This window comes from Gekko japonicus, unplaced genomic scaffold (genome assembly GCF_001447785.1).
Source record: "Gekko japonicus isolate JY-2015 unplaced genomic scaffold, Gekko_japonicus_V1.1 scaffold97, whole genome shotgun sequence".
NCBI classification, from domain to species: domain Eukaryota; kingdom Metazoa; phylum Chordata; class Lepidosauria; order Squamata; family Gekkonidae; genus Gekko; species Gekko japonicus.
Genome location: NW_015170278.1, coordinates 1,773,048 through 1,799,529, shown reverse-complemented (window position 1 = coordinate 1,799,529; position 26,482 = coordinate 1,773,048). Strand labels below are relative to the sequence as shown.

The 26,482-nt window shown below is 44.2% G+C and overlaps 1 protein-coding gene across 1 annotated transcript in view; it reads right to left on the bottom strand.

The window, feature by feature from the left end:
- Positions 1–5,360: 5,360 nt before the first annotated feature.
- The window catches only part of ACY1 (aminoacylase 1), a 35,080-nt gene continuing 13,958 nt past the window's right edge, over positions 5,361–26,482 (bottom strand). The window contains 13 exon segments of the mRNA XM_015417727.1: positions 5,361–6,906; positions 7,014–7,074; positions 7,795–7,874; positions 8,165–8,233; positions 9,001–9,145; positions 10,521–10,570; positions 10,842–10,915; positions 13,374–13,469; positions 14,539–14,556; positions 16,245–16,366; positions 17,268–17,362; positions 18,952–19,056; positions 25,111–25,175. Coding sequence (XP_015273213.1) covers positions 6,742–6,906; positions 7,014–7,074; positions 7,795–7,874; positions 8,165–8,233; positions 9,001–9,145; positions 10,521–10,570; positions 10,842–10,915; positions 13,374–13,469; positions 14,539–14,556; positions 16,245–16,366; positions 17,268–17,362; positions 18,952–19,056; positions 25,111–25,175 — 1,145 coding nt within the window. The 3' untranslated portion in view covers positions 5,361–6,741.

The window sequence follows — 26,482 nt, the reverse complement described above, 5'->3', positions numbered from 1 at the left end:
AATACTTTGGCCACCAAATGAGAAGGGAGCACTCACTGGAGAAGACCCTGATGCTGGGAAAGACTGAAGGTCAAAGAAGACGGGGACGGCAAAGGATGAGGTGGTTAGACAGTGTCATAGATGCAGCGCCGGAAGACAGGAAGGCCTGGCGGGATCTGGTCCATGGGGTCGCGAAGAGTCAGACCCGACTGTGCGACTGAACAACAAATAGGTCACTGTGAACATTTCTGTAATCATCAATACACTGAAATGTTTTATTATTTTGTTCCACCCATTTGCAGGCTAAGTAATGTTCACTGTCATTTCAAGTATCTACCGCATTATCAGCTAGCTGCCATTGTCATTCCGGTTCCTGTCTAGTATCCTTCGCCCCCCCCTCTCATTCCTTGTTTGCTGGAGTTATGTTATGTAGTCCGCGGAACTCACCAAGGTCGTGCAGCTGGTTGTAGGAGGAAAGCTTCGCCTAGAATGTTTTGGGTATCTAGCATGTGAACTGAACCTGTGTTGACATTATAGAACTGTTACGTTCCCATGCAATGGGCGCGAATTGTATGTTCTATTCCCGCCAGCGGGAAATGGGCTCATTGGTCCTTACCTGGTTCAAATGTCTATATTATGCCTTCCCTGGTTACCTGTAGTTATTCCTAACAATGTCCTGTTCTGGTTAAACCAACGCTTTGAAATAAACCTTGCTTTGCTCTTCAACGTGGAGTTATTTTGAATGCTTGGGATCCAACAAGCATAATCTTTCAGAATATAGACACAACCAGACTAATTCTCCAAGCCCAGCTAGCACGACACTGACATTAGCTTTACAAAGGGAGAGCAGCAAGATGTATACATGCTCCTCTGGTCTTTTTGCCCTACAAAACTACAGAACACAGTTAGTGTGTGTGCAGGGGCCTTATAATAATCTGTTGTGGATCAGTTCCCTCCAATGCTGTTCTCAGCAATTTCCGAGCCATTTAGAACTTCTGAGCAAACACTGTCTGCTTTTGTTTCAGGTGAGTAGTTGTGTTGTTCTGCAACAGAGGAGCATGATTTGAGCCCATCAAGATTTGAGTGCAGTAGAAGAGCAAGATTTGAGTCCCTTCTAACAAAGGGAGCTTTGACTCTCTAAACCTGGAAACCTTGGTCTTTAAAGTGCCACTGGACTTGAATCTGGATGTCTGCTCTTGATAAGTTGTACCTACTCTCCAAATCTACTCTAAAACCCCTTCTTGAAAAACGTGGCACACCTGTGATGACTGAAATCAAACTGAAAGTTACAACAATGGTAATATTGAGCAGCAGCTGTATATTCACTGGTGTGCTCTGATTAGTGCCACAAACATTGTTCAGCACGCAAGCAAAGCACCAACAGGGCCTTAAAGGGAGGATTCTCAGGCACAGTCTGCCATCTGGTGGAATACAAAACTAAAGATCCACTTTTCGGTCAACCTACAGTCTTACAAGATGACCACATTTTAGGGTTTTAAAAAAATATTTGAATAGAATTTAATATCTGAATCTGTTTTTCTAGTAGAATCACTATTATATTTTTGTTATTATATATTTCTGATCTTTTGCTACCTGAAAAAGTGGGATTGTTAACGAACTTACAAGGCTAAAGAAGCCTGTAGTTCCACCTAGGAGGAAGCAATTAAAATGTTTACCAAACAGAGGTTCAGAAGGCAAAGATGGACCAACTCTCAGCATTAGATGATAGTTAATACTATGTCCAGAGTTTACAATTTCACACCTATATAATGATGTAGTTGGGCAGCAATATTTCTCATAGTTTTGCAATCCTATAAACGATTCTGAGAGGAAGAACTGGATCATACCATGCAAATTCTTGATGTGAATGCTGAATTAAGATACACATTGAGTGCAATCAACCAGCAGATTCAGCCAGAGTTTTGCACAGACCTTCCTGGTGGAGTGTGCCCTGTGAGGTTAAGGATTTCAGATTTATTCAGTGGGGCATGCCATCTGCTGTACCTCCCTACTTTTATTCAGTTTGCCTTCTGCACATGCTTTTCCTGTACCAGCGTGCAGTAACTGGCAGGCCACATACCACGGCTTTGCAAGCTCTTCCCAACTGCAGGGAGCAGCTTCCTTGACAGCACTGGAAATGCAGGGAACAGAACTGCACGCCACACATGACCACAGGGTCTACTTCTTTCTCTAGTTAGAAAGGAACTCTATTTGGGGATTCAAACATCAAGTTGCTATTTCTCAAGTTTACTCAAGGGCTGCAATAATACCCCCTTTAAAGTGCTGGGATGAACCTCAAAGCAACAGTAAAATAAGGGTGCCGACGACGCTTGCATACCTGTAGTCCCACTTTCCAAGGGAGGTTCTTACCAACATACTCCTGAGCTGAGAATCCTACAATTCTAAACCAGAGTGTCTAAAACAAATTTCTCGTGGGACATGGGGACACAAGACTGTAAATGTACTCCAAAGACTCTTAGTATGCTTTGGCAGATAAGCCTTCATCTACAAGACTCAAGACTGAACTATTTTGTTGTTGTTCAATCGCACAGTCGACCCCGACTCTTTGCGACCCCATGGACCAGATCCCGCCAGGCCTTCCTGTCTTCCGCCATCCTCTGAAATTTGCTCAACTTCATGTTCGTTCCGTCGATGACACTGTCCAACCATCTCATCCTTTGCCGTCCCCGTCTTCTTTGACCTTCAATCTTCCCCAGCATCAGGGTCTTCTCCAGTGAGTGCTCCCTTCTCATTTGGTGGCCAAATGATTTGAGCTATACACCAGTGTTTTTACAGGGTTGTGTCTGGGTTTGTATGCTTTGGCAGATAAGCCTTCATCTACAAGACTCAAGACTGAACTATTTTGTTGTTGTTCAATCGCACAGTCGATAAGGGTGCTGACGACGCATGCATACCTGTAGTCCCATTTTCCAAGGGAGGTTCTTACCAACATACTCCTGACCTGAGAATCCTACAATTCTAAACTAGAGCGTCTAAAACAAATTTCTCATGGGACATGGGGACACAAGACTGTAAATGTACTCCAAAGACTCTTAGTATGCTTTGGCAGATAAGCCTTCATCTATAAGACTCAGGACTGAACTATATATCAGTGTTTTTACAGGGTTGTGTCTGGGTTGCCAGGACCCATCTTGGGTTTCCCATAGCCACAGCAGCCGCGGGGAACAGCTTCACCCAGATAAGCTCAGAATGCCACCATGGGGGGGTGGTACAGAAAAGGCTCCTGAGTCCCCCTCCCCAAGCCATTACTTTACGTGGAAGAGGCTTGGGGAGGAGGTATTTCCCTATTGTTGCTCCTCCAGGTACACAGTATACTCCATGAGGAGCAGCAAAAATGGGGAAATAAACCCCCCAGGGCTGTTTCCAAGTGGAAAAAAGAGCCTGGGGAGCAGGAAGGAGCCCTTCCTCCCCCAGCAACAATATTCCGAACTTGTTTGGAGTCTTCATTTTTAAAAGAAGTCGCTGTGTAGCTGTAGGGAACCCAGACCCAACTGTTTTAACGATGCTAATATGTAGTTTGGCCCTCAGAGTGCATCCCTATGCAGAGTTACACCCTGCTGAGTCAATGAATTTAGAAGGGTGTGACTTCTTAGGACTGCAGGGTCATACTAGTAGTCATGCTTGGCAAACCAAACCGTCACATCTTTCCTCAAACTAGTGATCAGGCCCCAAGCGGTTAACAGGCGGATAAAGAAATTAATTTCCCCCTACTCCCTAAGTGCCTGTTGATGTATGATGCCAGTGTTCGTGAACATGGTTCCTAGGGAATGCAGTTGCTATTTCCTGATGCAGTCATCAAATATAAAAAGAGCATGAGCTGCAAAATGTACCTACAGATGAGGAATGGGCTTGTGTTACCAGCAGCACATGAAAGATACTCCCCAAACAAGTAGATGAGTTGCTAAAAACAACCAGGAAAGAGAGATGAGATAGGAGGGCTTGAGTGAAACACGGACAATCTGGAGGGCAGCCTCCCTTTCCATTCCAAATGAACAATTTTATTTAGTGAAGTCACAGACACCGTGGAGGCAGACAAAAGAGCTGGAGGCTCTGGCAGACATTCCGGAAGCAAAATTAAATCAGAAAGCATCCATACTATCCATGGGGAGGAGGAATTTAGGCACACCACTTGAGAAATTCTTTCTAAGCTCGGTTAATGGTGATCCCACTGGCCAATATGAAGGATCTTTCCTTCTTCTCTCTTCCCCCATCCCCACCCCCCACTGTGCAAGGAGACTCTTTGCGCTCAGTCAGCCCCTTCCAAGCTTAGATGCTAAGCCCAGGAATGAGGTCAGTCTTCAAACACATTCCTTTCATTTTGTACAGTTCGAGAGTTTGCCTCAGGTCCGGGAAAGAGAGAGGTTTCCACTTCTAGAAGAGCATTCCAGGCAGAAGATGTGCTTGACTTAAAAAAATTATTCTACATACGACTTGCTGGAAATTCTTCTACACACAACTTGTGGAACTTGCTGTCATGGGATGTGGTGATGGCCAGTAACTCAGTGGCTTTAAATGGGGTTAGACAACTTCATGAAGACAGATCCATCGGTGATTACTAGCCATGATGGCCGCATAGGACTTTCATGTTCAAAGGCAGGATGCCTCTGACCAGCTGCTGCTGGAGTGGAGGGAACAGCACCAGGCGGAGGCTGCTGTGGGCCTTCCAGGCGATCTGGTCATCCAATGCGGGGATCACATTGTGCATGTTTTCTTCTGACAGCAAACACTCTGGGTGCGTTCAGACAGGGCATTTACAACGGTATAGGTGCCGGTTGGAATCGGTGTACTTACCGGCGTTCACACAGCGAACATCTGCCTTCTGTCCCTAACCGTTGCAAAGAGCTTTAAACCGTTGTATTCTGCCACTAGGTCCCCAAGTGGTGGTATCCTGAGTGCAACGGTTGTAATCGCTTTACCCCCCTCTGATCGCTCTCCACCATTCGAAAGCCCAAGGTTTCTGATTTTCGCCTGCCATTTTTTTTTAGGTCAGCAATATGCGCTTGGGCGAAGCTTCGCCCCGGTGTTTGTTTAAAAAAAAAAGAAAAGGTCCTTAGTTTAACGTTTTAGAGGAGTCCAGGACCTCAGGGAGGCCAGTTTGCTCTTTAAACCTTAAAGGTAAGTCCTCTCTTCAGGGCATGCTTTTCTGGACGGGGTGTTTTGCGCATGCTCGAAGATTGCCATTCTGTGGATGGCTGCCTATGCGCATGCACAAACTAAGTTAAAAAAATCCCAACAAACCGCCGACGCCCGCTGTGTGTGAACGGGCATACAGCAATGGGCTCCGCAGACAGGAGGTAAGTGTGATTGCGTTTCAGCCGGCATAAGCTGCAACGGTTCCAACCGATACAGTTTATGCCGGCTGAAACGCCCCGTCTGAACGCACCCAATGATACTCAAGTAACACCCTGATGGCAATCCCCGACTCCAGTAGTAAGCTGCCCATTTAGCAATAACACTTAACATACAGTGCACTGGGTAAGGAAAAGCAGACTTCCTCCAAACATTTGATAGGATAGCTTGTTCCTTACCCCAAAAGGAAAACCATTCTTCCACAATGTTGGGCACCCAGCTGTCCAAAGCATTTCCTCTTGCATGCAAGGTTCAGTCACTCAACTCATTCATTCTGCCTGGCATTTTTTAAGACAGCAGTTTAATATAGAAACTTAAGGCAGAGGGCTGCAGCCAGTAACTGTGCTGTTGACTCCCAAGGACTGCTTTCTGCTGTGGCGGCGGCGGGGGGGGGGAGGTAGTGCAAATTCAATGGCCACATTGAATACTGTTCCCCCACTCCAAGGAGTTGCCATTTCCTATGCACTCTGAGTCATTTATATATTAGCTTTCACTCCAGCCCTTTTTAGAATCACTATCTTCCACTGGAGGATCTTGGATAGTAAGGAAGCAGTTTCATCATTCACGCCCCTCTACCAATGAGGAATCTGAGACACAAAAAGAACTGCTGATTTGTCTAAAGCCATAAAGCATATGGACAGTGGAGCTAAAATGAAGATTCTTCTGTGATGCCTGGGCTCTCCAGAAAGTTTGTTCTTGGACTATAGAGCTTGGCAGGCATGGCAACAGTGAAAGCCACCAAAGCAGCTACAGGAGGTGCCCAAACAGAAAAGAAAGCACAGTTATGCCTACAGGTTAAGGGTCCTCTGGCTCCTCCTATTGCTTTGCTTTTGGGTTTGGCAGCTGGGGAACTGATGCTTTTCTATGAGGATCACATGAAAGAATGGCACAACTTTGGAATTATGGCGAAGGCCAATGGGAGGGTAGTCACACTTCCCTACATATCCCAAGAAGCCTCTATGATGAGAATCAGGAGTCGGGGGGATTCTCTGAAATGGACAGGTGTCAATAAGAAAGCTTAGGAACTGAGAACTTAGTCCAGGAACTGTGGAAAATAAGGATGCTTAGTATGTGTTTCAGTAAGGAGTAGGGAACCAGTCATAGTCACCTAAAAAACCCAGCTTTAGATGCGCCTGTCTAAATGTCTGCTTTAAACATGTCTTGCTCCAGGTGGTACCATTCAGAGATGCTGAAGTTCCACAGTTTGTCCTGGGATGCCACCAGACCTAAGTAAGTCACCAGTTCTCAACCACAACATCTAAGGCCTACATCCCCCTAGTAGGGTCCTGGATCACAACAGGAAAGAATATAATTTTTCAACCATCTCTCTCTCTCTCTTTGGTTTCTATGTCTTCTTCCTTCAGACGACTGCCTCTCACTTATAACCTTCACTCAGGCCTCTGCTTGTAGAGGAGGGACACTAGCCAGCGCTGGGATGAGGTGGGCATAGATCTCAATCCCACGAAGAAAGACCTGCTCATTCAGGAATTCATTGTGGTCATGCAGCAGCACAGGAGTGCGGTTCATGGGGGAGAATCCAATTGCTGGGTGGCCTGCCTGGAAATACAGTGCAAGGAGAAGTAACTATCATAAACAAGATCTCAACAAAATACAAGAGAAGACACCAAGTGACTGACAGACACGGGAAATAAACTTGTACTCACTGCCCTGATATAGCGACTGTCTGTGGCAGCAGGAAAGATCTCGCACTTCAGTTTCATGTTCCTAACAAGACAGAGACATCATAAGAAGCAGCTCCCACTGCTGAGTTAACCCTGTCCTTCCTCCTCCTGTGTTTGAAGGCAGGATCATCAGACAGTGGGCATTTTTATAATGGGAGAAGAGGAGGAGATTGGATTTACACCCCACCTTTCACTACCCGAAGGAGTCTCAGAGCGGCTTACAAACTCCTTTCCCTTCCCCTCCCCACAACAGACACCCTGTGAGGTGGGTGGGGCTGAGAGAGCTCTTGACAGAAACTGCTCTTGAGAACAGCTCTGAAAGAAGTTATGACTGACCAAAGGTCACACCAGTAGCTGCATGTGGAAGAGTAGGGAATCAAACCCAGTTCTCCCAGATTAGAGTCTGCCGTCCTAACCACTACACCAAACTGGCAACTGGAGTTGAGGATACCTCATAGGAGAGAACAGGGGAAATGTTGGGAAGGTTCAGGGTCACTGGGCAACTCCCTTGTTCTTTATACAGGCACTGTTCTGAATGCTTTGAATGTCGCCCCCCCCTCCCAATTGACATTGCCTCCTCTGTGCCTTGCAAATGGAACAGCCACCAGCAGTAAGCTGCCCATTTAGCAGTAACACTTAACATACAGGGCACTGGGTAAAGGAAGGCAGACCTCCTCCAAGCATTTGACAGGATAGCTTTACATACATACATGCACCCGAAGGAGCGAGTGTAAGAGTGGGGAAGATATGGCACCTTACTCACATGTCCCTGCAGGTGCTACTGAATGCTTTCCACCAGGGGTCAGATTCCTCTGTGGAGGTCATCGACTGATCCGTGTATTTCTAGCCCAAAGAGAAGGGTAGAAGGTAAAGCTTGGAGGAGGCAGCAACGCAGCACCCACAGTGCAAGAGTCTGTGGCCAGGGCAGAGCAGAAGCGGCAGCAGGAGCGCAAGAGAGTGAGGGACACAGTGCAGAACAGAAAGGTAGCCGTGTTGAGACAAAAGACCCAGGGCAGAGAGACTGTGGCAGTCGTAAGGTAGAGAACAGAGTCAAAGACCAGGAATGGATCAATGCTCCCAGGTCTAAGGGACGGCAACAAGCTGCTGGAATGCTCCCTCCTCTCTGCAGTTACCTGGTGGAACTCATAGGCAACACCTTCCCCAGCTGCCCGGCACCAGGCTGTGAGCTGCTCTTCAAACGCCTGCAAGACAGACCGTGGGAAAGTGAGTGATTCCTGAGTGAAGATCCTGATTTCAGTCTGGCTTGTCATTCCATAAGCCTCTCAATTTATCCCATAATATTCTGCTTTCCACCTTTACCAGTTCTAGCCACATAACGGTACAAATCAGATGCTTCTTAAAAAAAAAAAAAAGCTTTAATCAGTGTCCCGAGTTGGCGTAAGGCCATGCAGGGTCTCCGATGATCCCCTTATTGGTTGCGCTAGTGAGGTCTCTATTTTCTTGCAGCCTGTTGCTGCAAATGCTTTCTTGCATTTGGAAGGAATGACCTGCCTCTGCTGTTGCGTCTCAGATAGAACAAAGGACAGGAGAATGGGACTGGGCCTCAGGACCAGTCCTTCTGGTTCTCTCAGCCACAGCCAATCAGGGCTCCAAGAAACCGCTACATCATCCAATAAAAAGCTTTAACAATAAAAAGCTTTTAAACAAACAAAAAAATGTTTAAAATGGATTACATTATCCTGACAATAAAAAGCTTTTAAACAACAGAAACCGCTACATCATCAACTGCAACCAATGCAAGGAGAGATCTTTCTTAATAGTTCAATTTTTTTTAATAACATGTTTTCAACTCTTTTTTTTTTAATGTGAAGGACCCTGGAAAATACAGCTATAAGAATCACAGTCCAAGACACATTCCAGGCAGCTCCCAGGAGGTATCATAGATTCCAGGCAACATCTCACAGACTGAAAACTGCTCACCATTTCTCTACCTGTTTCTCTATTGTACCTTTAAATCCACTGTGGGTGGTATGCGGATGTCAAAGCCAGCAGACATCTCAGAGGGGACCACATTGAAGGAGATGCCCCCATTCAACATGGTTAGGTTAAGGGAGGTTACATCGCCTAAGGTAAGGTGCTTCTCTGATTTCAACCTGTGTGAAGGAAAGGACAAAGTCTTTCACCCCACCTTGGTGAAACTCTGGAAGCTTCTTCCTAACTTCCAGAGATTGAAGAGCCACCCCAACAGCACATTCTTGGGCTCAAGCTCATTTTCCCAAACATCTGTAGGAACCATGGGCATTTGCAAAAGGCAGAGTGACTAACAGCCCTATCCACAGAAAATGGACTGCATAAAATACCTCTCTCATACATGATAACAGTACTTTGCAAGAGTTCTTGAAGCATACACATACCCTGCTTCTGACACTCTATTTCTGTCCCAAGTGTGGCTGATACTACCAAAGCACCCATGTCCTCCGCTACACAGAGTTGGAAAACTGTTGATGAATATCACACCTGCACCTTAGCTGAGGTGCTTAAACTGTTCAGACTGTAGCAAGCCATGCACCAGTAGGGTCCACTGAACAGTATCAGAAATGGAACTAAAAGACGGGCTGATCCTACAATGCCCTTGTGAATCAAAAACTCTACTGATTGCTCTGAAAACAAGCTAATAACCTTTGCATGCCGATAAATAGCAAATTATAACTGGAAGCAAATAATAAATCTATCATACAACTACGTAATTTGCAAACAGAACTGGCAAAAGTTGTCATAATGTTGCACAATACTTGTTTCTAATTGTTCATTGTGCTTTTATTTTTATATTGTCTTACATCATTTTGCTAGGCTGGCCATTATTACTAACATGCTATTGTGCATGGAAAGATGGGAGACAGCAGTTTGTCTATGGCCACCTGGTGAGTTCGTGGGATAGGAACCTTCTTAATGATTATGCTACACCAGTTCCCAGTTTCATTATACACATGGGATAGGAACCAGAAATTTGGATGTCTCCTTCTTAATGATTAGGCTACACCAGTTCCCAGTTTCATTATACAAAAGGATAAACTGAGCAACAAATAAATGGAGATGTCTGGCCCAGTGCCACACAGGGTGTGAACAGCAGATGCAGGAAGCAAAACTTCAAAGTCTCGGACTCTGCCTTCAGACAGATGGCCACTGATGATTAAAGAACAGCCCACTTTATGCATCTGATGAAGTGTCTGTCTCCATAGGAAGGGCCATGTCATAATCAGTTTCACTTCTGAGTTATCAAAGCACTTTTTCTTCTTTTTGTGCTTCTGTAGACAAACACAGCTACTGTTATGGTGTAATTTCCCAATGGTAACTGTGTTGGTCTGCAGTAGAAGAGCAAGATTCGAGTCCCATCTGACGGAGCTTTGACTCTTGAAAGCTTATGCCCCGGGACTTGAATCTTGCTCTTATGGCATAAGTGAATGAAAGTAAGCCCTGGAAGAGGTCAGGGAAGAAAAATCTGGCTTACACTACAGGCTTCCCCCTCACCTTTGTTTTTCACGCTCTCTGAACTCTAGGAAGGAAGTGATCACTCTGTGCTGTGGATAGGAAAGTACAAGAGTCAAATCAAATAGAGTACAACCTACCAAGCAAATACCAGATTTTTAATGTAAGATGTCTAGTACCTGGGAGATGTCAAGTCTACACTTCCCCAGAGGCAGTGCGTCTGGCTTGTGCAAGATGATGCTTATGAAGGTAGCCTGACATCTGCTTTCACAGCAGGTCTAAGAAACCGACTGTCTCCTGTGGCCTCACACAAGCAGCCCCTCTCCGCACCCTGCCTCTAGCCTTTACAGGGTGTTCTCTTACCAGCTTTTCAGCAGCTGTGTCCTCAATGAATCTAGATCCATGTCCAGGGTTCCCTTCTACTTTCACTTTAATCCCTGCAAGTATGAAGGAGAGGAAGAGCAAAATGAAAGGCAAGCAGAACAAGGAGAGAAGCACCATGTGGCCCAGCTACAAATGGAGCTGGAACCTCTTGCAGCAGAATTTCCAAAGTATATGGGTCACGATCAAAAGGAGCAACACCTACACTGAAAGGAGAACTGCTTCCACGCTTCCCACTGTCAAGGAGAGCGCTTGCTTTGAAAAGTGGGCTGTGGGCTCTTCCTTTAGCAATGGGAATGACTGCAACAGAAGAATTCACAACTTTGTGAGAGGAGGTGTTGTGATATCGTAGTTAGAATATCAGACTGGGACATGAGGGGAAGGGGGATTTTAAGCCTTCCCCATGCCATTTCCCCCACTTGAAAACAGTTGGGGTGCTATTTCCCCTGTTATGAAGACTTACATGTTCTGGTTAGTACACAGAAGCTTCATAACATGGCGAACAATAACCCACTGGGGCCATTTGAGATTGGGAAACAGTGCAGGGAGGGGTGCTTTAAAAATCCTCCCCTGGTGCCAGTCTGAATTGGTCCCAGCCCACCTGGTAAAAAGCCTTAAAAAACACTGGGAGCTCCTGACATGGAACTCCCAGTGTATCTTCTAGTTTGTAACATGGAGTGCACCATCTAGTTATGTCCTGTGTAAAAGCCTAAAAAACAACAACAAAACCCACCACCACCACACACACACACTGGTAAAAGCCTTTTAAAAAACCACCAGGAGCTCCTGACATGGAACTCCAGCATACCATCTATTTAGGTCCTGAGAGTCACACTAAAAATGGAATTCCTCTGAGTAAGCAAAACATTGTTTAAAAGAATTTAAATTCCAAACCTTACGCAAATGTTTATACAAAAGATTTAAGAAAGCGATAGCAAGAAAGCAGTTGCTAATGGAAAGAAATAGGGCACAGCCAGCTGGAAGAGAAGCAGGGTCTTGGCACCAACAACTCCAGCGCATCTTTATAGCACATGATCCAACTGCTGGCTCTCTTAGGAGATATCTATACTTCTACTCTTAAAACATACATCACTGAACATTATCAATCATGTTTAAGTGACAGTCAGTACCCACTGGTGTATTTCTTCATTTTTGAATACTCATTTTTAAAAGGTGCAGGATCATTGGGGTTCATGCACGAATGTCAATTTTTTGATGCACACGGATAGCAAAATTCAGATATAAGAACATAACAGAAGCCATGCTGGATCAGGCCAATGGGCCCATCCAGTCCAACACTCACATAGTGGCCAAAACCCAGGTGCCATCAGGAGGTCCACCAGTGGGGCCAGAACTCCAGAAGCCCTCCCACTGTTGCCCCCCAAGCACCAAGAATACAGAGCAGATATGAATACTTTGTAAAGCTGCAATTCAACAGAAGCAGTCACAAAAGCTGTTAGCTGAATATTTTGAAGTATAAAAACACTTTAAAAAAAGATGTGGCTAAGGGCCAAACAACACACAAAGCTGAACTTCTGTGGCTGCAATTCCAGATGTGCTGCTTGGCCCTATAAAAGAGCCATGGGGGCCCCCGATCAGAATCACAGCCACTACACTGGGGAGGGGGTGTTACCTTTCCCCCACACAGCCCAACTGGAAATGGCTCCCCACATGCTCTTTAAGTCCTAGTAGGGGTAAAAAGAGATTCATTTGTTGTGGCCGTCTACTGAGATTCACAGCAGTTGGTGGGGGCATTTTGATCAGAGAAATAAGACAGGGTAAGAGTTTAATCTCCCTTGCCTAGCACCATGATCATGTTTCTTACAGGGGCATCTCCACAACTGTTCTTGACAGCAAATTATAAGTGTGGAGTTTCAATCACAGAATTCCAATGCCATGCGTACTCTGTCCCCGTGAGGGTCTTATATTCCAAATACAGCCCAGTAGTGTAACTTTAAATCCACAGATTACAATCTGTTGCAAAAGTGAAAAACATCTGTGGCTAAGAATCTTATATATTCCACTTCAATACCGACAGGAAGCTGGCCCAATTATCTATTTTGGCTCCCCCAAGAAGATTAAAATCTTAATAAAGGATTACATATGTGTTTTTCACAACTATGACATATGAATGGCAAAACTCCAGAACAGTTTGGAAGAATTTGTGCATTCACTGTGAAACACACACACATGTTAGTTTTCTTATAAAGTTTTATCTGCATTTTTAGTACAGTTCTTAAGATGTGTATCTTTAAATAGAACAATGAGAAATAGATAGAAGGCATGTTTTTAGAAACTACAAATGGGTAGAGGGGCTGTGGCTCAGTGGCAGGACACTGCAGAAGGTCCTAGGTTCAGTCCCTGGCATCTTTGGCTAAAAATGCTCTTGGGAAGCAGGAGGAGGAAAAATATTGCTCTGCCTAAGACCCTGCAGAGCCACAGCCAGTCAGAGTTAGCGATCTGGACCAATGACTCTGCAGCTTCATACAAGATGGAATCCTAAATCTTACTTACACCATGGGCATTTCTCACCATAGAATACAGTGAAGGTGTCTGATGGGTTCGCCAGACCTACAGGGAAACAAAAGACAGAATTGGCAATATGTTTGGCTAGAAGATACAGTAGGCTTTCTGTGATATCTTATACGCAAGGAAGCCACAGCAGTGGCAATTCTGAATCAGCTAAGTGGCCAAGGCATTCATTAGTCTTAGGCAGGTCAAAATGTTCACATCCTTGTGCCTCAAAAGTGGAGCAGAAGGGCCCTGACCTGGATAGCCCAGCAAGCCTGATCTCGTCAGATCTCAGAAGCTAAGCAGGGCCAACCCTGGCAAGTATTTGGATGGGAGACCTCCAAAAATACCAAGGCCAGGAGGCAGGGGCAGGCTATCAAGCCATTTCTCTAAACATCCTTCATGCCCCAGTAGGAGTCACCAGAGGTTGCCATGACTTCCAGTCCAGGCACAGGGGCGTGCGCACACACGCACACACAAATGCAAAAATACCCAAAAAAGTGGAGCAGAAGACTCCTTTTTCTATGGTAGCTAGCTTGTGCCCTAACAGGACTCTTCTCTCTCTTAGGTTGAAGGAAGCAGTAGGTAACCACCAAGGACCATCTCTTCAGCAGGAGGGAAAGCAGATGGACAGGCTAGTGACATCAAAAGATCCCACCTGTCCCCAACGGTCAGTTGATGCTTGTTGATGGGGGGGAGGGGTTCACTGCAGCCCTCAAGAGACAACAGCTTGGGGGAGAATTTTCCCAGCTTTGTCCCTCCAGTAGTGCTGCAAAGATGGCTCATTTTTCCTCCCCCCACCCCCACTCGTCTTGGCCCCAAGGTCTGATCTGCAGCAAACTTGCTGGAGCAGAACAAGACTGGGGCATTGCCAGGATGGGAGACCTCCTGGAAACCTTATCATGCTGTCTTGAATTGTATGATGAAAGAAAGAAAGGGTATAAATGGAATAAATAATTATGGAAAGTCAGGCATGAATCTCTCCTTATATATAATTGTGAAGTGGAGTGGCACTTTCCAGCTCTCCCATTGGCTGTGAAATGTGCTCCCTCAGCCATTGGCCCATCAGCCGCCACTCAAGAGTACTCATGTGCCATTGGCCAGGTGCTGGGTCTGCTCCTCTTCCCCGCCCACTTCCCCTTCAGCCACTGTGCCCTGTCAGAATTACTGGCAAACAGCTTTCTCTCTTGACAAAGACGCTTCTCCTGCTTGCCTCCTGTGCAGGACTAACTTCCCCCTCAGTGGCTGTTGTGAGGAACGCATTGGAGCCAGTCCTGACTAGGGTTGCCAGCTCCAGGATGGGAAATTCCAGGCTATTCTGTGTCTAAGGAAGCTAGTGTAAGGAAGCCAGAGTTCGGAGAGGGGAGAGGAGAGGCCTCAGCTGAATAGAATGCCATAGAGGCCACCATCCAAAGCATTTATTTACTCCAGGGGGGGAAGAGATCTGTTGTCTGGAGTTCAGTTACGATAACCAGCGATCTTCAGGCTCTACTTGGAGGTTCGCTACTCTAGGCACAGCAGTTAGTGCTTCAGAGCAGGGTCTGCCAGACCCAGGTTCTTGCCGTGGAAGCTGTGATTTCGGACCACTCACAGACTGGAAGTTACCTGTGTTTGTAAGATGGCTGGTGTCTGTGGTTGTTTGTTTAAAATGTTCCCCCATAAGGTTTAATTGAGCCATCCCCCCCGCCGTGAGCTAATTAGCATCCTCGCCGTTAATACGATCTCCATTAACGCATGCGCACATAACTCTCCCAGTCTGTCACAGCGCCGATAGGAGCGCCGCGTCTTGAGTAGGCCGGGTCTGGACGAAACTTTCCGTCAGTTCCTGCTTTAGGCAGCATTTAGCCAATTACGCGTCACTGTATTCGACTTCCATCTCGTCTCCATGGCGACAGCAGAAACCCGCCTTTTCCGGCCCCTTGTGGGAGCCGCTTGTTCCTCAATATGGTGAGCTGCCTTCTTTGCACACTGAAGGGTGGAAAGGGTTTGAAGGGTGATCGTTAGATATTGAGTTCTGTTGTGCATGAGCGTATACACAGCCAGTGTTTAGGATGCACCCAAAGATGGGTGCAGAGTGAGACTGAGAGCTTCTGCGCTCCGCAGTCAATGGATGTGGGCGTAATTGGGGCTGTTTGTTTTTTTCTGGGGTGGGTTATTAAGTGGGGAAGGAGACGATACACAGTCTAAGTGTGTTTGGCAGGGATTGGAGTGAATGAATGTCAGCTGCTACTGCTGTCTTTTAAGCTGAGACTCAGCCTCTTTTTCCTAAAGTGTAATACAATTACATGATGCTAAATCTAGCATATAAATTTGTTACTCTTTTAAAATCTAGAGAGAGAATAGGAATGGTTCTTTGAGCACCTGAGCAAAGGGGGGTAAGAGAGCAGAACAGATGGGACCAAATACTATGGAAAATCAAAGAAGTGGGTTTTTAAACCACCATCATTTTCTCTACACATGAAATCTAATTTTTCAATTCTTGACATGTTTGGCTACTTTATTCCTTCTGGCCTAACTGGTTACATTTTGGAGACAGAAGTGGGGTGAGTGGCCTGGGGAGTAGAAAATAGATGAGGCCCAAACTAATACAGAGCTATCAGACTGTGGCAGACACACGCTGAACAGATACCAATACTTTGCTAGCTTCTATGTATTTCCTTAGACACCTGCTTCTTGGTTTATTGGAGATCTGCCTCTAATGAAAGTATCCCTTGATCCAAAAAGCCTACCAGTACAGTCCTAAGCAGAGTTACTCCCTTCTAAGTCTATTGAAACCAACAGGCTTAGGAGGGTATAACTCTGTTTAGGATTGCACTGTGGGTCATCCCATCTCCAGCTCAGCCACTTTCAGGTTCTACCACTCTGGGCAGATGCTAGGAAACAACTGGCTGCTTCTTTATGTCCCACTATTTAACTTACCTGGGACAAAGCTCATATGAACTGTTCTTGGGAAATGTCTCCCTTCAGCTTTCAGCCTCCGGATGGCCTCTATGTATCTAACGAGAAAGAGGTTTTGTTTAGTGGTTGCTAAAACTTCCGGGGACACAGGGATACTTGACCCGTACTCAGTCAGGACTGTACCCAGAGAAAGGCATGATGAAGGAGATGAAGCATCTGATTTAAAGAAAAGCCATGCCGGGAGTGAGGGGAGCATAAGGACTACCATAGTTAACAAAAGCTTGGATCAGAATTCCCTCGCACCTAAGACATGCCTTGCAGTTCAAAATGGAAGCAACCTGCTCCTATACACTTAATACATAAAACAGTTCCAAAAATCTCTTTTTCACTCCCAGACATGTAACAACAACACACCAGCTCACAGTTGTGTCTGGGCAGCCCACTTATTCCAGTTTTCATTGAGGGTACCAGACCAGTAATAACTACTTGATACAAGTCATAAGATTATTTCATTCATTCATTCATTCATTCATTCATTCATTCATTCATTCATTCATTCATTCATTCATACCCTACCTTTCTCCCCAGTGAGAACCAAAAGTGGCTTGCATAAATCTCCTCTCCTCCTTTTTATCCCCACAACAACCCTGTGAGGTAGGTTAGGCCTGGAGTGTGACTGGCCCAAGGTCACCCAATGAGCTTCCATGGCACAAGTGGAGATTTGAACCTGGGTCTCCCAGATACTGGTCTGACAGTCTTGACCGCTATGCCACACTGGCTCTCCACATTACCTTGATCACTGACTTCCATCCCTTCTACAGATTCATGTGGATGTAACTAAAGTGAGTACTTGATGTGGTAAGGTGGAAAGATCCTCTCAGCCATGCTTCCCACTTCCCATCACTCTCCAATGCAGAACTGGCACAGAAACCCTTTTAATTAGCACAGGAAAATTCCACTATACAACAGAAATGTGACAGGGAAGGTGGCTGGACTTACTGAATGGAGACACATTTCATATCCTGAGCTCCACGAGCATAGATGTTTCCATCAGAGTCCTTGAAAGCTGCAAAGGGGTCACAGCACCAATAATCCTGCAGGAATGGGAAAACAGCACAGAGTACCCCTTAGAAGATGGATGAGGATGCTGGAGGATACAAGGCTACACAAGAATGGCACCCTAGGGAATGCAACAAAGCTGTGAGGAGAAGGATGTCTCTGGAGCTACTTCTGGACTGAACGGAGTGGCAATCTGCCCCTAAGCAAAGGGAGGTGGAGACAAGATGACAAGGACAGGACAGCTGTATGAGAACATAAGAGTAGCCATGAGACTCATGGTCCATCTACTCCAGCCTCCTGTTTCACACACTGCCCAGCCAGATGCCACAGGAAGACCCACAAGCATGGCATAAAGGTGCCTCCCTCTGTTGATGCCTCCCTGCACTGGTATTCAGAGAATTACTGCCTCCCTATATGTTCCATTTAACTACTGTGGCTCATACCCTTTGATGGATCTATCTTCCTTGAATAAGCAAAGCCTGTACAGAAGTTGTTAGGGAGCTCATCCCCCTATGCCTTGGAGAATCAACCACTAAGAGGCTAAATTAGAGAAGCAGAGAGGTGTAAGCTTCACAACTCAACCTGAACCCAAACCAAGACAAACGCAAAAAGGGCTTTTCTCAGCAGCAGCAAAGGATAATACAGAAGAATTGGTTCTCTCAAAGATTCATTTAAACTATGAGCCTTTCACGATTCAAGTCCAGGGGACTGAAATCAACAGAAATTTTTCACATTTCTAACATCACAAGTATCGGTTCTTTGAGTGAAGAGCTGCTCTGAATCAGCCATCAAGTCCTACCTGAAAAGGGCCTCATGTTAACTCGGCCCCTTCAGTGCTGCCTTAGGGCCAAAGGACAGAGACAATTACCTCAAAATGGAGTTCCCACTGTCACTCAGTGGAAGGAGACCACACCACAAGTTGGCTACAATACTGAAGCAGATTCATTAGAAGTTGTGTTGGCTACAATACTGAAGCAGATTCATTATCTGCTCAGTCCAACCCAGTCTGAAAAGACACCGAGGAAAAGCCTGTATAATTTCATCCAGATGGTTTCCGGTGGTTGGCCATGACAGATAAGAGTTTTTAAAATAATGCTATTTAGCTCATTCTTTGTGGGAAAAGAGTTCTTGGGAGCCTGGTATAACTGTTTTAGAGAAGCTGTTCCATAACCTACCATGGTACCACCCAAAGGTCTTGTACATCTTTATTTTTCCCCTGAAGTTGGCACTCTGTTCCCACAAACCCAGGAACATATCGAAGTGCCTCTGAATGAAGTGACAGAATTAATTTTGTCAAAGATATCATGCACCCTCTTCACCTGAATTAATTCAGAATGGACTTTGTTGTACTAAACCATCTAGGATGGCACTGGTGTTGATATGGTAAGTAGGGGTGTGTGAGAATGCATTACACCTACATAAGCACTGTAACCTACATCTACTGTGGGTTCAAAACATAGGTGAGACAGGAGGAGGATTTCTCTTCTGGAGCAAAATATCCTGTCACCGGGAATTCTAGATAAGAACACGCTCAGACCAACAACATCTATTCCCCAAAGCCAAATCACAAGTAGCCGGAAGATTAGAAAGCCTTCAACCCCTAACCTGCCCCTCCTTCACTAACCTCAAACACAGGCACGACATCTGTGTGGGAATTCAGCAAGATGGAACGGAGTTGTGGGTTTGTGCCTTTCCAGGTCAGAATGGTGATCACACGGCCAGGGCAAACCTGCAATAGAAAATTAGGTCAGCAGGGGATTGTTCTTCCTTTCTTTGAAGCTGTATGGATAGAAAGATCTCTAAGAAAGTTCCTATACACTGTACCACAAAACCTCTTTTTATAAGAAGGGGGCTCCATATAATGGCAATAACGGTATCAAGAGGACTCTTGTATTACTATGTGGAGACCCTGTTTGGTATTCTACTTTTTATAGCTTGGATTTTGCAGCAATCTGAAGATTTGAATGGGGGTTATTATTCTTTCCCCCTTCTTAGAAAGACAAGAGGATCATTCTATTAATTCGAATGAGAAGCTGGGAGACAACAGACACTCACTTGCTCCCTGTGGGAAGTAATATCATCTTAAGTGAACAGGCAAGAGCACATTCAGAAGAGAGTTGGCTCAATGTGCCACACATGACAAGTTTAAGAACATCTAGGCAGGCAGCTGTAGGGGGACTCTATGGACTAGTAATTTCTGTCCACTTATTTGCAAGGCTGAAAGAAGTCAATTCATTCCATGAAAAGACGCTATGGATAGGATATAGCATCACAGGCAGAATCAGTATGACCCTCAGAACCCAAAATAAAGACAGAACCCGTCCAAGAGGCAAGTCAAGACGTTCCAAGAAGCTCCCTCCGACGCAGGTCCACATCTGCAGCTCGGTTTCTGAGGACATAATAAAAAACAGTACTTTCTAACCACAGAGATTCCTCAGGGGTCCAGAGGAGCTACAGAACTTCTAGGAACAACCAACAGATTCAGGAAGACTGTTAATTGTTGGTACAGTCTTTAAAAATGTCCTTGGTTCTCACAACAAATGCTAGATTAGAGGCAAGCCGGAAGATTGTTAACTGTCGGTAGTCTTTAAAAATGTCCTTGGTTCCCACAACAAATGCTAGATTAGAGGCAAGCCTCAGTTCTCGAAGTGATTTAACTTCACTAATGAATGCCTCTTTCAAAAATTAAAAAGATATGATTTGCAAGGGGTATTTTACCTATCTGAGGTAGGCCAATTTGGGAGAGGAAAACTGGGCATTCCCTATACAAGAGAAAACCAACATCATTTTTATTCTTTACAATTCAAGCTTGTTTTACCCCCCTTAATTTTTGTTTTTTGTTTGGCACAATGTTCATTTGTAATAATTATCTGTCTAAATATGACACATCAAGTTAGAAAGGTCAGTCTAGATCTATTCAGGAATAGACTGAGAACCTGTAATAAGGGATTAATGGAATACCAGCTCTGCAAGGGATTAAAGACTGAGAAAGGTTTGCTGCAAACAGTAAAGAGCCAACAGAAACTCCACCATTATCAAAACTTTTCACATAGCATATTTTTGATCAGATGTCTACCAGATCACAAACCTCAGGCCCCCCATTCATCAGACCACAGAGATTCAAGGCCTTGATCCAAGGGCTCCTAAAGAACAGACAAGAACTAAAACCACTGAAGTTTCTATCATATGGAATAACTACTAGTCTCTGATGGTGTAATGCACCCTGCTTATTTTTACAATCATCTCCAAAGATAAATGTATCAAAGGGCCCTCTGCAAATAACTCCCATTGTTTCAAAAACAAGAACTCCCTCACATGTAACTGCAGTGGCGTGGAAGCCACTTCCCTGTGCAATCCTACACAACAGTGGGCTGTAAGTGACTGAGACAACTGCATGGATGCCCCTTATCAACATCAGTTTTCCTCATGTTTTTGGCAACCCTTCTTTCTGGCCAAATGTTGATGGGGGTAGGGAAAAACCATACAATCAGCCTCAGTTACGTAGAGGCATTATTACATGCAGCCTCAGGGGATCGCACCATGGTAGCTCCTCTTACCACTGCTGTACCTATATGTAAAGGATGCTGTAGATTGCACAAGGCCCTGGGGAAAAGAACACACTAAAGACACAACGCTAATAAGGATGAGCTGCTGATCTCACACAACATGCAGCATAACAAGGAAAAAAAACTCCATCCTCTTCTAATTGCCCACTCTGCCCCTCCAGTATGCTAATAAGTTTACTTGTTTTTCTGTTAAAGAGATAAAATGGAATCTGATGTTACACATGCTCGGGTCACTTTTAATGATTTTCCTGCACGCTTCCAACTAGTAGGCCCTTTATTCTATGCAGCTGTGACAAAATGGTGCAGAATTGCTTTGAGTGTGTTCTACCCTTTGCACAGACCAAAGTGAAATCTTGAAGTGAAAAGTTTATGGAAAACAACAGCAGTTACAGGCACCTTTGAACCAAAAGATAACAAAATAAGGAGGCAATGACAATATTTATCAGAGAACTCTTAGAGAAAACAAAAACCAAATAGCCCTGCCATTTGCTGATATAAGAGTGGGGTTGACCATAGGCTCAATTCCCCCTTTATGCTTATCCCCCCCCCCCATTTAATATCTACTGGGAGAAGTCATCAGGAGGTTTGAGGCGTGCAGTGTCACCAATATGCAAAATGATACCCAGCTCTACCTTTTGTTTTCCACCAAATTCCGAGGATGCTGTAAATGTTCTGAACTGATGACTAGAGACAGTAATGGGTTGGAGGAGGGTGAACAAAGTGAAACTTAATCCAGACAAGACAGAGATTCTCTAGGTTAGCAGAAAGACAGACCAGGGCTCTCCCATCTTGGATGGGGTTACACTCCCCTTGGTTAGGAATGCTTTGGCTGGCACATCAACTTCATCTGTTCCTGGCTCTGATCTAGTCTGATCTAGGCACAGTGATCCGTACCTTAGTTACACTAGACTGGACTACTGAAATGCACTCTACTTGGAGCTACCCTTGAAGAGTGTTTGGAACAGAGAAGCTGCAAGGGGAGATTCCGGTGTGAGATTGCTGAACTTGAGTTCATTCACAAGTTCAGAACAATGGAACCCCCCCCCCCGCAAGACTGAATAGGGACTTAGGATTCTGATCTCACTACAGATGATAATTTTCTGCCCCCAAATATTGCCCCTTTGCTCTAATCAAGCTGATTATAATGCACACTCTACCTCTGCATCCTGAGTTCCCTTCTTTGCTATACCGCTCCCACCTTCTGACTGGGATACAAGGACTCAGAGTTATCTATTCTACTGCAGACCAACACAGCCGCACTCTGAAAATATTCAACTTTATTCCCACAATACTTCTACCTTAATTCCTTTCAGAACTATACACAAAACCATACTCCACAATAGCTCTGAGCAAAAATAATATTGGTTGTGAAGCATGGGAAAATGTTAAACATATCCAAAATGTGCTGACAAGACAGTGGACACAAACAAATGCCTCCAGCCATATACACTTTATGCACAAAGAGCCTTATTATTACTGCTGTTATTCCACAGGTGGTATTAATTTGTGTAAGACAAAGGATGCTTTCAACAACAATGGAAGGCAGGAATTTATGTGATGAAGAAATAATAAAGGCACATGGCCACTGCCAATTTGTTTGGTGACTGGTCAACATGTGCGTCAGTCCAAAAATGGTGAATAGTTTCTCCTGGAGACACTAACACACTTTTATAGCCATCAGGAAATTACGTTGGGTTGTGATTCCAATTTTTTAAGTCCATAATATTGATCTAGAGCTCATTCTTGGCTGGGAAGAGCATGGAGGACTGTTTGCCTATTTTAAAAATTAGTATTGCAGATTGGACAGAAGAAGGTAAATATTGTACCATTTAGGTTTTTTCCAGTAGGCTACACATTTTTTTCTACAATAATTAGGAGGCGTTTTAATTTGCAGTTGTTAAGTTAAATGTTTTATGTGTATCTTGATGAGTTGCTCATGTTGTATCAAGAATATTTGACACCACTTACTCCATTAGTGACCAGTGTGAGTAAGGTAGCCATCTCTGTCCCATTTACTTCAAAATATTTAAATTATTATGTTTCTTAACAGACATATAATTATTTTTCTCTTCTCTCCCCCCCCCCCATTTCAGGTCCATTCGATGTATGATTAGTTTTATGTATATCTTTAATTAATGGAGTGCTCGGTTTGAATTATATCACTGAGGAAGGCTTATTGCTGAAACGCATTTGGTATTGGTTTTTGCATATGGAAACTTTATATACCTTTTAACCTGTATTTATATGAATGGACATTTGTCTTTATATCAGGATTAGGTACTTATATGCTTAACCATAGGATTGTTATTTTTAAATGATACTTTACTTGCAATTGTATTATTAAATTATATATTATATTTTGTACTTTTGCACTCTGTGTACAGTTATATTTGACTTTCTTTTTCTTTGTTTCAACCTTTTTGGTTACCTTTGAACCTGGGACCTTCTGCATGAAAAGAAAAGGCTCCTTCATTGGGCCACAGCCCCTCCTCCAAAATGTACCAGAACTGGGACCAAATAATTTTCTTTAGCACAAGGCCTCCTACATAACAGGAAATTAGATGACATCTCATTCCCCAAGTCACAAGCATAGCAAGACCATATGATGTTGAACCAAGCATAGTCAGGCATCCTGGTGAAACACAGACACAAAGGTATGTCAACTACCTGGAGAAAACAGAGGCTTAATGGGATGCTATTTATCTCCATGCCACGAGAAGCTTCAGCTTTTTACTTCTACACATTAAGCCTCTATTAAGCTAAAGTGCCTAGGATTGCCATACAGGAGGCAAGATAGTATTGTGGGTAGAGTGCTGGGCCAGGGAGAAGTGGTTTTAAATTCTGAGACACTATGAGAAACCTGGAATAAATTACAAGGGCTGTTGACTGGATAAAAGGACTCCTCCAATATTCAGACTGAGCTGAGGGAGAGGGTGGGATACGAAGCTGATCAGTAAATAAAATATTCCTGTGGGGGAAAACCCTTGGCATTTGCCCATTGGACTGATAAGCTATTCAAATGTAAGTGTACATTTTTATTATAAGAAAGTTAAAATTCTGCTTTATTACAATAACTTGTGTATAATCCCTCTCTCCCACCCTAACCCTCATACTTGTTAAGGTACAGAATGAAACATGAGAATTTCATTTGACTGTAAATAATGAAGGAGAAATGAGACAACGCAGAGATAATCGCAGTTCACATGGGTTTGACAGTGTGCCACTGAAAAGCTACTTCCCCCCCACCCTGAAACAGCAAGCTACACATGACAGAAACAAACCTTTTTCAAATGGCTTATTGCAGAGTGATGAGTACAATACCTAGAAAACAATATGTCTATTTATTTTGGACTTGTTGAGAACAGGCCAGTCTGTAATAGTTTATGACCTGATGGAGCAGAAATATGTTGCTTCATGCAGTGGTTTATGACATTTGGATTAATTTATTGCATTATGATACCCTCTTGGATAACTCATCTGCTCTGGACTCCTTTCTGTTGGCTTTAGGCCAGGCAATGGGACAGAGACAGCCATGCTAGCTTTAATCAACAACCTCCATCTGAATGTAAATCAAGGCCATGCCTCTTTAGAACGTAAGAAAAGCCTTGCTGGATCAGACCAATCTGGCCACCCGAATCCATGATATAGTAACATCAAGACTAGACTACTTAAACGCACTTTATATTGTTCTCCCCTCAAAATCAACATGGAGACTCCAACTGGTGCAGAAGAACACTGCACCTCAGCTATTATTGGGAGCTAGATGGAACATGCATATTACACTTCCATTCTGCAGTCACTCCACTGACTGCCCTACAGTTACTTGGGTAAAGTGCTAGAAACTGTGGTCTATACTACTGTGTAAACCTTATGCTGCCTGTTGCTGTAAGTCGAATTCTACTGGGTAATTTTTGAATCCTTTCATTCGTCATGTTAATACTTATGCTTTGCTTCAGTTTGGTTTCCAGTTGTCCGGTTGGTTCCAGATTTCTACAATACAAATCCTATTGCATTGTTTCTTGGATGGCCTACCCTGTTGATTGTATTGACTTACTCTGTGTAACTCACCTTGAGTCCCAATGAGAAATGTAGGTTATAAGTAGTCTGAAGCTTGCGGAAACAAGCGAAGACAAATAAATATTAACCGGGCTGGACATTTTTCTCCAAGCCTGTAGGCAACCCTACAGACACAAAGTATGGGTGTTCACATGGCTTACCTCCACTTTCTGACACTGCAGGTTAAGTTCAGAAGCCATTCTCTCCAGGAATTTCACTGATGAGTCTGGAAGGAGGGAGAAAACCACTATAAAAACGACATATGCCCATGTAACTTTTTTTTCCTTAATTTCAAAAACCGTTCAAATTTATCACATCAATACCTAGCCCTTCTATGCTTTGTGCAGCATTCAGCAGTAAAACACTGGCCCCAAGGTAAATGGCAACTGGAGGGGAAGTCCTTGTAGACCAGTTCCAAAAAAGTCTCTTGTTGGTTGTGTCTTCCTTCCACATCTATCTTGCTCACTTGACTCCCTTGTTTTATGCCAAGCATGCTGCGCTTATCCATTTATGCATTTTCCTTTAAGCATTTACTGAGGAAATGCTTTACAGGTTTTATATGTTTGTCTCTCTCAAGCAGAACAGCAAGTTGCCTAAAGCCATCAAGCAATGTTGAGCCACACAGGACGTCCCAAGTCTATCCACAGTCCTAATCACTGAAACATACTTGTTCTTTATTGTCCAAGATGATGTACTGCTGTGATACACAACAACCTGCATCCTCCCACAAAGGAAAGGGGAAGGTTTGGACCCCACAACTACAAGATAGACTTCATAGAATTTCAAATATCATTTCAGCATTTAATTAAAATTAAGGCTCCACAACTACACTTACAAGGTTATTAATGGCAATTACGTCTCAGCTCTCCATGAACTGCAGAGACCTTGAGGGAAGGGAAAATCACTCATTTTTATTTTTATGCGCACAGACATTGTGGAAGAGGGACGTAAGGAGAAGAAGCTCCATATGAAGAAAAAGATTTCCCCCCCTTTCCTTCAACTCTCTACTATCTTACTGTATAGAACGTTGCTTGTAGAACAGATTGATAAAGACAAAACATGGAAATGTCTGCAAGCATCATGTTCAACATATTTGCCATTCATTACTGAAAGTTCTCAGGTCTTGTCCTATAACCCTTCCTGAAATACTGCAAACTCTTATCTTTTTCTGTCTTATTCAGCAAATGTAATACACTCACACAGGCCACTGTGGGAATATTCCAAGGATTTGGAAAATGCCTAGAGCAGGGTTACTCCATGTTCCTTGAGAAGGTGGAAGATAGCATGAAAGCAATTTCCACAAGGTCCCTAAACAAGATTCTATCCTAAGACTATTTTTGCTAGGCCCTCCCCCCCTCTATTTCAGAACATTTTTCAGGCCAAATTTTAAAAAGAAAAGAAAAATATTTTTTCTTTTACACTGGGGTGTCTCTCAGTAATGTTCTTGGCCAAGCAAATGGAAAAAGACTCTAACAGTCCCCTCTGCGGGATTCTTGTCCCAGCAGGGCCCCTTCTGCAAAACGGGGGGGGGGG